The sequence below is a fragment of the Dermochelys coriacea genome, chromosome 4 (genome assembly GCF_009764565.3).
Source record: "Dermochelys coriacea isolate rDerCor1 chromosome 4, rDerCor1.pri.v4, whole genome shotgun sequence".
NCBI classification, from domain to species: Eukaryota; Metazoa; Chordata; order Testudines; family Dermochelyidae; genus Dermochelys; species Dermochelys coriacea.
The window spans coordinates 145,656,076-145,665,853 of NC_050071.1; the positions used below are offsets into that span (position 1 = coordinate 145,656,076).

At 69.2% G+C, this 9,778-nt stretch overlaps 1 protein-coding gene across 6 annotated transcripts; it reads right to left on the minus strand.

The window, feature by feature from the left end:
* Positions 1-1,652: 1,652 nt before the first annotated feature.
* On the minus strand, positions 1,653-8,296 carry PCGF1 (polycomb group ring finger 1). 6 transcript variants are annotated; one of them, XM_038399609.1, is made up of 9 exons: positions 8,147-8,296; positions 7,275-7,380; positions 6,355-6,507; positions 5,899-5,970; positions 5,304-5,409; positions 3,732-3,765; positions 2,652-2,738; positions 2,259-2,339; positions 1,653-1,836 (listed from the first exon to the last, which is right to left on the minus strand). In XM_038399609.1, exons 1-9 carry the CDS (start codon positions 8,240-8,242, stop codon positions 1,789-1,791), a joined length of 783 nt encoding a protein of 260 aa, XP_038255537.1. In that variant the 5' UTR covers positions 8,243-8,296; the 3' UTR covers positions 1,653-1,788. The 6 variants fall into 6 exon arrangements, with proteins under 6 accessions (XP_038255537.1, XP_043368863.1, XP_038255540.1 ...); XM_043512928.1 differs by having other exon boundaries at positions 7,275-7,377; positions 8,147-8,288; XM_038399612.2 differs by having other exon boundaries at positions 2,259-2,333; positions 2,652-2,735; positions 8,147-8,288.
* Between the last annotated feature and the right edge of the window lie 1,482 nt (positions 8,297-9,778).

The following is a 9,778-nucleotide window of genomic DNA, read 5'->3' on the forward strand; positions in this document are numbered from 1 at the left end:
CAGGGGAGTCCAGGGCCACAGCGCGAAAGGGGGGTTCCTAGTACTGGGTGGAGGAAGCTCCTTTAGGATAAGTCCATGGCTGAGTGGCCGGGATCCCGTGCGGCCGTCAGGGACCCTGGCCAGGGCCTGCTGCAGCTGTGGGTCCCCCCACACCCCCAAGAGGCTGGCCCAGGCTGCAGCCTGTGAGTGAGCTGGGGGGGACAGGACCAAGCGCCCATCTCAGTTCTGGGACCAGGTGCTGTGAGCCATGGGCCACCCGAGGGATAAACAACCCAGGAGCCGGCCCCAGGCCAGAGGCAGGGCCCAAGCCAGCCAGCCCCACGCAGCAGCAGCCCCAGGGCAAGCCCCAGCCTGGGTCACAAGGGGGCTTCGGCAGCCCCCCAGAAGAGGCAGTGAGCACCATGACGGAGCGCCCCTGCCACGCGGCCGCTCCGGGCGGGGAAGCTGAGGCCCCAGGACGTCTCAACAAACCCTGGGTTCCTGGGACCTGCCCAGGAATCGCCCAGCTCAGGGCTCCACTGCCCGGGGCAGCGCCAGCACAGCCGGGATGGAGCAGGGACATTCACTGGTCGGGGGAGCTGGGGCCATGCTCACTGCCTGGCCCCCACTCAGGGCTGCACTCTCTGCTCATCCCTCCCACCCCCGGCCATGCTCTCTGCCCCCCATCCCGCCGTGCGCCCAGAGCTGCCAAGCCAGCTGCGTTCCCTTCCAGGTCTGCTTTTCAGGGCTGGGCGGCGCGGGCTGGGCGCTGGGCCAGGGCCAGGCTCAGGAGCACCTGTTGGGTCTCCAGGAATAGGAGACACCAGCCGCCTGGCTCGTGTGTGCAGCTGGCCGGCCGGTCCAGCCGCAGCTCAACAAGCCACGCGGTGCGGGGGCCTGCCCGTGACCTGCCATGGGGAGCAGGGCCCAGCACCTCCCCCAGCGCCCCCATGGGCAAGGGTGCCCCTCCGCCTATCCCTAACCCAGCAGCCTGGGAGCAGCCCATTCCCCCCTGCGCTTGCCACCAGCCCTGCCGAGGCCTCCAGGGGCCAGAGGAATTCAGGGGGTGCCCCCCCTGCAGGCAGGCAGTGCCCCGCCCCCCAGCAGCCCCGGACCTGCTGTTCTGCCCAGCTGGCTGCAGTACCGTGCCCACAATAGTGGCAAATTGGCCGAGTGCGGTGAAGCCAGCCGGGGGCAGGCCCCCCCACCAGGAATCCCAGGGCCCACAATTTTATCATGGCTCATTATCTGCACTGCAGAGGGGCAGCCCCACGGCCCCAGACCCATTATTTCCCCATCACTCCTGGGGGGGGGTGTTGGCGGGGGGGAACAAGCCCGAGGCAGCTGTGATGGTGATTAATCTATTGAGCACAACAGAGCAACTGGCGCTGGATAAACGTCTCCACGCAGCTCCCTCTCTCGCTACAAGAGAACGGGGGGCACCGTGTGGCCCTGGCACCCGGGGCCCACAGCCCCCCTGCATGGCGCAGGAATGGCTGTGATGGCTGTGTCGGAAGGGGGACCAGGGCCGGCTCGTGGGAAGGGCTGGGTACTGCCGCAGGCAGGGTGGGAGGGGTGTGTTTGTTCCCTCCCATGGGTGCTGCCCAGCGCTTGCCCAGCATGGCTCCCCTGCCCCCTTTCCCCTGGTGCCACACACGCACCGGCCGGCCAGGGATTTTCAACTGTTTTATTCAAAAAATAGACTCAGGCTGGGGCAGGAGGGTTTAAGTTAGGGGGGAGGGGAGGGTGGGGTGGAGGGGCTGCAGGGTATGGGGTCTCTGGGCAGGGCAGTGCCCTCTGCCCAGCCCCCTACCTCCTCTTCTCCTTCACGCTGTAATGCAGGAGCAGGGGCGCAGGCTGCAAGGCAAGAGAGTGGCTGTGAGAAGAGAGGGATGGCCAGCGGGACCACCCCTCCCAGCCCCCCCAGCGCACACATGCCCCCCCCGCTACCTGCCAGCACAGCCCCCCTGCCACCCCCTGCTGCCTGCCAGCGCAGCCAGACCCCACCAGTGCACCCCCTGCGAGCTCAAGCGAGGGAGAAGCGCCCAGCCCTGGGAGGAAGCCACCTCCCCGGCACTCAGCAGGAGGTGGGAGAAACAGCGGGCAGGGCTCTGGCAGGCAGCACCAGGCCAGGGCTGGGACCCGCTGCGTGCCGGGGAGAACTAGGGCCCTGCCCCACAATGTGCCCAGCATGGCTGCTGGGCTGCGCTCGCGCTACAGGTACCCCGGCCAGGCTCGACACCCCCTGCCCAGGCCAGTGCCCGTGGCCCCGCACCCACCTTGCCGAACCAGCGGGACAGCCACAGCTGCTTCATGGTCATGTGATCAGGGAGCACCTCGCTGCCGTAAAGGATCTGCACCTGCCACGGAGACGCTGCATCACCAGGTGGATGGGCGCTGCCCACGGTGCCCGGCCTGGAGAGCCCCCCAGCCCCACGGTGCCCGGCCTGGAGAGCCCCCCAGCCTGTCCAACCGCACCTGCAAACCCCCCCAGCCCCACGGTGCCCAGCCTGAGACCCGCCCATGGTGCCCGGCCTGGAGAGCCCCCCAGCCGCTCCAACCGCACCTGCAAACCCCCCCAGTCCCACCGTGCCCAGCCCGACAGCCTCCTGCAAAATGGCCCACCCTGGGCTGGCAGCGCAGGGCCGCCACGGCCCACGTGGATCACTCACATGCTGCAGCGCCAGCCCCAGGCGGTGGCACAGGACCCTGCGCAGGTGGCACACCTGGGCCCGCACCGAACAGCGCACGTACTTCTGCTGCAAGGGAGAGCGTGGGTGAGGGCAGAGCGCCAGAGGAGCACGTGCCAGCCCCCGCCCCCCCAAGTGCACCATGGGAGGCCCCCAGGACTGGGACAAACAGACCTCCCGGCCAGCCCCCAGCACGCACCCCCTCCCCCAGCGACTCCCAGCGTGAAACCCCCGGCCAGCCACAGCCCCTTGCCAGCACACCCCCTGCCCCCCCCGCCTCCGCAGCACACATCCCCAGGCCAGCCCACCCTGCACACAGCCCCGGCCAGCCCCTGCCCCCCCCAGCATGCATCCCCAGGCCAGCCCACCCTGCACACAGCCCCGGCCAGCCCCTGCCCCCCCCAGCATGCATCCCCAGGCCAGCCCACCCTGCACACAGCCCCGGCCAGCCCCTGCATGCCCCAGCTACTCCACACAGACCCCCCCGGGGCTCCCCCTGACCACCTCCCACCCCCAGCGCTGCACCACCCTACCCTGGTGCAGTGTTTGCTGGGCAGGGCTCTGGGCTGGCACAGCCCCCTTTGGGCCAGGGGGCATCCCTGGCATGGACCCAGCAGGAATTGGGACACGTTGGTGCCCAGCCCAGGGGTGTGGGTCTGATGGGGGACACAGGAGACATCAATGGAAGGAGCCACCCGGGCTGCCCTCCCCCCACCCCGGCAAGGGGCCTGGCCACTGCCTCCAGCCCCCCCAGTTAGCGAGACAGGATCCTGGGGCTGCAGGGGCCTTGCACAGCACTGGGAGGTCAAGCTCCCAGCCCAACCCCCGCAGGGGAGCCGGACAGTTGGGGGGAGGGCCAGGCCCTGGCCAGCTGGGGGACAAGGACACTGGCTGGGAGGAGCCAGTGTCCTCACCTGCCTGCCCACAGAGCGCTGAGAGAACGCAGGAAACACCGGCCGGCGTCCGGCCCCCCGCGTGCTGGCCCCAGCGCCCCCCTGGGAGCCAGGCAGGATCGTGGTGCCCCCGGCTGCCAGCAGCCGGCCACCCCCCGCCTGGCCTTACCTGCAAACCAGTCTTGTTCTTCTCTTTGCTGGAGCTGGGGAGAGACAAGAGGGGACAGCCCATGAGAGCTGGGCTTGCTGGCCTGGCCAGCCGGGGGAGGGGCAAACCCTGCCCTGGGGCGCTGGCACAGCTAGTGCCCACAGGGAGGGTGCAACATGGGCACTGGCTGGCCCTCTTCACAGCAGCTCCCCCTGGGAGCTCCTAAACCCAGCCTCATCGCTTCCACCCCACAGCCCAGAGCCCCTAGCCGCAGACACCCCCCGGCCAGACAGGGCCCTGTGCTCCCCTCGTCTGCCCCGGGGAACACAGGCCAGACCACCTGCACTGCTCCCGCTCGCACAGGAGCCGCATCTTAGAGACACACCAGCCCTGACCCTCCCTGTGGAAACGGCTCGTGGGTCGTTCCCCTCCCTGGCCAACGTGTGGGCTTCACGTCCCGTCTGAATGTGGCTCGCCTCAGCTTCCAGCCCCCAGCCCCCAGCCTGCCCTCTGCCAGGCCGAAGGGCCCCGGACGCCACATTTCTGTTCCACGCGTAGGAGCCAACAGACGGGGACCCAGCCACCCTGACCCTTCTCTTTAAATCGACCAGGCTCCCTACGTCTCTCACTCCAGGGCAGGTTTCTAACCCTTTGATCGCTCCCAAGGCGCTTCTCCCCCCTCCACGTTCTCAACGCCCCTCTTGAGCTGTGGGCACCAGAGCCAGTCACAGGATCCCAGCAGCAGCCACCCCAGAAAGTCACCCCTGGGCTCCTGCTCGACATCCCCCGTTTGCACAGCCCAGGACGGCATTCGCCTTCTGGCCGCAGCGTGGCAGTCAGCCACTCACCCGCCACGACCCCCCGCCGGTCTGGACGGCCTGCAGCCTTTGCCCCTTTCACCCTGGTGCTTGTGCCCAGCCTGCCAAGCGACCAGCTTGCTCTGGGACGGACCTGCCCTCACCACTTCCCCCTCCCCCGACCTTGGGGCCACCTACCAACTTCAACAGGGAGGGGTCCATGGGCTGGGCAGAGCAGAGCTGCCTTTGCAGCCAGTCCCGAGGCTGGGGCTTTGGGATGGAGAGAGCTCGTACCCAGCAGGGGGCGCTCTCCCCTCCCCCCCAACGCGTACTATGGGGTACTGGGCTGCTGGCCGTTCTGCCTCCCAAACCCCAGGTAAACCCGGAGCCTGACCAGACCCGTGACTCAGGTCTCCGGCCCCTCCCCAGAGAAGCCGCATTAAGCCTGGTGCTCTGGCCAAAGTCTCACTCCGGAATCCCACTCGGTCTCCCTAAGGACCCACCCCAGCCTCCACGGACCCAGGACTCCCCCAGGCTCCGTGCCCTGAGCAGCTGGGGGTTATTAAACAGGTTAGTCCCACCCCAGCGCTGGCTGCATGGCTGTGGTGTGCGTGGGTTTCTCAGAGCAGGCACGGAGGGATCCGGGCAGAGCTGGGGGCACTGGGAGGGAAGCCCAGGGCGGGAGAGCAGGGAACTGTGGATCAGCATCGAGAGGCACGTTGCCACCCCCAGTCCTGGGCAGGGTTCAGTGACCCCATCTGCTGAGCCCACCCCCCACGGGCACCGCCCCACTGACCTCTGCCGCTCCAGGCACAGGGAGACGTGCTCGTCATAGCGGTAGTAGTGAGCACGGGAGTGGTCGAAGCTGCTGTAGGGCAAACCCATCGTGTCGACCACGGGATCTGGAGGGGGACGCACGGCAGTGAGACGGGGACAGCGATGGGCCCAGCCCCCCCGGAGCCAGCAAACGGGGCCCACAGGAGACCAGCCCAGCAGACAGCAGTGAGTGGGGCAGGATGGATGCCCCACGGAGAGGCAGCTACAGCCTGCCCCCACTGCCCCTCCCCCTGCCGCCCCATCCCATCCCCCAGCTCCGCAGAGACCCTTCCTCCCCATCTCCCTGTTCTCCCCGAGCTCTGTGGAGCCCCCTCCCCCTGCTACCCCATCCCTCTGTCCTGCCCCCCCAGCTCCACAGAGCCCCCTCCCCTGCCACCCCGTCCCACCCCCCGCAGCTCCTCCCTCCCCATCGCCCTGTTCTCCCCCAGCTCCGTGAAGCCCTCCTCCCCCTGCCACCCCACTGTCCCCCCACATCCCAGACCCCTGTCCTCCCACCCCCAGCACAGGGCTCAGAGCCCCCCCAGGCTAGGCACAGCGCACTGTGAGTATCGCACCCTCGCTGCTGGGCTGGGTCACTCGGTCGAGCCCGCGCGACTGGTAGAACTCCCGGATCCGCTTCTCCTCGCCTGCAGGGAGAGGGGGCAGTGCTCAGCGCCCAGCTAGCTTCCCGCACTCGGGAGGGCCCCTGCCCCCCCCAGTAGGGCCTGGCATAGGCTGTGTGCTCTGGGGTGAAGGCAGTCTTGTCCTGCCCAAGTAGCCCTGGCCGGGCAGGGGACTGAGAAGCACCAGGGCTGCGGTGTGGAGCCATCGACTGGGCGTCTGCTAGTCGCAGGCCGGCCCTTTGTGCTGATGGCTCCCTACTCAGGGGCTGCAGGTGGGGCACGGACAGCAGAGCCCCCCCACCCCATCCCCCGGGGCTCACAGCTGCCCCCCATCACAGCAGAGCCACCCGACCTCATCCCTGCCCCCCACAGTAGAGTCCCCCCCTTCCTCCCTAGCCGCCCACTCACTTTCCTGCAGGCCGGGCACCAGCTTGTAGAGCACATCCTGCATGACACGGTCCAGCTTGAGGTTGAGCAGCGGCTGGGTCTCGTGGATCTTGGTGTTGCACATGGGGCAATACTTGCTGGTCTGCAGGTACTTGACAATGCAGCTCTTGCAGACTGGGGGGAGGGCCAGGTGTCAGGGCCAGGGGACCCAGCCTGGCATAGCCCGGGACGCAGGGGGCAGCAGCCCCTACCCCTGCCCGGCTCCCCACCCCGGGCCCATCCAGCCCTGCAGGCGGCTTCAGCCAGCATCCCCTGCCCCTGCCCAGCTGGGGCCCTCGTGGTGCGGGCTGACCCTCCTGCAGGCCCTGGGCGCTGGGCCAGCTCCCGCTGCCCGGCCGAGCTGGGCACCCAGCTTGATCCCCCTCCCCCGGGGCATCTCCAGCCCATGCAGGGCGGTGCGATGCTGCCGCCTGCTGGCCAGGCTCGCTACAGCAGGCAACCCCTGAAAGCACGGGGGGGAGAGGTGGAGGCTGGGCCCTGACCATTCCACCCCGTACCCCCAACCAGCTCCCCCCACACAGCACCCCTCAGCCAGCTCCCTCTGACCCCTCTCCGCCCCTGGCCCAGCTGGCTCCTTCATATGCCTAGGGGGCTCCTAACTCTCCGGGAGAGACGCCGGCCCAGCAGCGGGAGCAGCCTGGCTCCTCTTGCCCAGGTCTGCAGGAGACTCGGGGTCAGAGGGCTCCAGAATGCAGCCCCTGGGCCAGCGACGGCAGGGCCAGGTCGAGCAGCGCAGCCACTGGGAGCCCTGCCCCACAGAAAGATGCTGCCCCCCCCCGCCCTCAGGTGCGGGAGCCTGCTGCCGCCCGCTGCCGTGACACAGCCCGGGGGGCAGGGGCTGTCCCCTGGTGCCCCCCATCCAGCCTGGCCCCCGCACTCACACGTGTGCAGGCACTCGGTGATGGTGGTGGCGTCGATGAAGTACCCGGCGCAGAGACAGCACACGATGTGCTCGTTCAGCTCCTTCATCTTCACCTTCACCTCCTCCTGCCACGCAAGGCACATGTCACCGGGGCCCCTCGCTCCCCACCTGCAGCCCCTGCAATCGTGCTGAGTCCCCTCCCCCCACAGCTCTGCTAGTGCAGCCGCCATCTTGGGGGGCCAATCCAGCAGCCCTTGAACCTACGCTTCTGGGGCTGAGAGAGGGACAAGCGAGGCCCCCCCGCCCCCGCGAGCTGCTCTCGACCCCCAGCTCCTCCTGAGCCGTGTGCTGGCTCAGCCTGGGGTGGTGCCCGGGGAGCCCGTTAGGCCCAGAGACCCCTGCTGCGGGCCAGGGCCCAACCGGGGGACCCTGCGCGGGCACCCCCCAGCTGCCCCAGCAATACGCGGGTGCCCCAGCCTGGCAGGAGGGGGACCCCTGTGGACTGTGGTGGGCAGGAACGGGAGGGGGATCCATGGCTGGGCTGTGGGGTGGGAGGTGAGGGGCGGGGCTACTTCCCCCCCCCAGGCGACATCACCTTAACTATGCCCAAGCCCGGCTGGGGGCGGAGCCTGGCCCCTCGGCCCCGCCCCCTGGAGCGGACTCAGGGTCCCCGGCGGGGGGAGACAAGCGGGCTCACGGCTGCGCATGCGCACGGGCAGCCCACGCCCCGCCAGACACCGCTTTCAGGGCACGTGCGCACCGCCACTGGTGCGCATGCGCGGCCCTGTCCGTCGCCCACTCAGGCGCGGGAGCCCCTCTTCCGCCCGCGCATGCGCGCTGCTCTGTCCGCCCCAAGGCGCGGCCGGTGTTGCGGGAGCCGCGGCGCCTCACCTCGTTGCGGAGCGGGTCCATCTTGTAGACGGCCTGGAGCTGGTTCCGCAGCCGCATGGCGATCGCCATCGGGCCCCCCTGAGGAGGAGACGCCATCTTAGAACCGCCTCCCACCCACTTCCGGGTTGGGGCGGGGCCTGTCCCCACGGCAACGGCGAGAACTACAGCTCCCGCCGTGCCCTGCGCGGCCAGGCCGCCCGCGAGCTGGGGGCGGGGCGCCGAGCGGCTGGCGCGGTGCATGCCGGGAGCTGTAGTCCCTGCTGTCCGCTCGCGTCAGGATGGGTGCCCCCTGGCGGGCCGGGGGGGTAACAGCGCGGGGGCCGTGGGACGCTCCCCTGCCGAGCGCCCCCCCCCGCCGGGTGTGTGCGGTGGCGCCCCCAGCCCCCCAGCAGCGCCCCGGGGGGACCCGGCGCCCCCCAACCCCAGCCCCCCAGCAGCGCCCCGGGGGGGACCCGGCGCCCCCAGCCCCCCAGCAGCGCCCCGGGGGGGACCCGGCGCCCCCCCTCCCCAGCCCCCCAGCAACGCCCCGGAAGGGGACCCGACGCCCCCCGGCCCAGCGCCCCGGGGGGGACCCGGCGCCCCCCGGCCCAGCCCCCCAGCAGCGCCCCGGGGAGGCGGAGAGGGGTCTGGCTGCGGATTCGGGGGCAGGGGTCTGGTTCAGGAGAAGCCCTGTTCTGGTGGGCAGTGGGGTGGTTCAGATCGAGGGGTCGGTTCACAGAGGGGTTTGATCCGGTTCGGGCTGGGGGGACTGGTCCAGTTTGAGAGACTCAGCCTGGGGCGGGATGTGGGGCTGGTCCGATTTGGGGGGTTGGCCTGGTGTTTTGTGGGCACAGCTGGTCCTGACCTCGTCTCCGTGCCTGGGGGAAGGACTGGCAGGACCCGTGTGAATGACGACGCTGGAAATAAAATGTACTTGACGCTTTTCATATTTTTTATTTTTAAAACATTTTAAAGAGGGTTTAAACTCGGTCCCATTTCCTACCCAAACGGCACTTGCGCCCTGGCGGCTGCTCTGAGATGGGGCGTGGGGGGCAGCGGGAAGGTTCCCTTTCCGTGGCCGCAGCACGTGGCTGGGGGGTTGCCCAGCTCTGGCTTTTGTTCGCTGTTTGCACCCACAGGGTTTGACTTTGAACCTTTTCTTTTCTGTGCAGGTGCGTGGATCTTTCTGCCCCGGGGCTCCCGTCGCAGGTGCACCTCCCGCTGCCGCTTAAACTCCTGAATAACACCTGTGCAGGCCAGTGCTGTGTGCAACACAACTCCTGTGTCCATCTTGGCTCCTTTACCACCCTTCCCCTTGGGGGCCCGCAAAAAGTTAATCCAGCCCTGCCCGCCCCATGCCTAGTGGGGGCAGTTCTGCTGGACGCGCAGCTCCGGGAGCCCATGTCTGGCTCCAGGGCAGGGGCTGGCGGGGAGACCCTGAGGCTTCAGCGTGAAAACGGCCCAGCCGTCCTCTGCCCCCCGGCGCCCAGGTCCCTGGCCTGGCCTGCTGCTCCGCGCCCCTGGCAACGGGAGAGCTTTGGGAAAGGGGCCAGTCCGGCAGGACGGGCTCCGGCAGAGCCAGGCTGCTGGCACATCACAGCAGAAAGCGCCGAGAGGAGCTTGTACGCTGAGGGCTGGGGAGGGACGGCTGTG

Excerpts from the sequence above, each read along its gene's own strand:
- PCGF1 (XM_038399609.1), bottom strand. The coding sequence starts at position 8,242 with ATGGCGTCTCCTCCTCAGGGGGGCCCGATGGCGATCGCCATGCGGCTG. Across the intron at positions 7,381-8,146 it reads TGGACCCGCTCCGCAACGAG|GAGGAGGTGAAGGTGAAGAT; the intron begins GTGAGGCGCCGC and ends CTTGCGTGGCAG. Across the intron at positions 2,739-3,731 it reads AGAACAAGACTGGTTTGCAG|CAGAAGTACGTGCGCTGTTC; the intron begins GTAAGGCCAGGC and ends TCTCCCTTGCAG.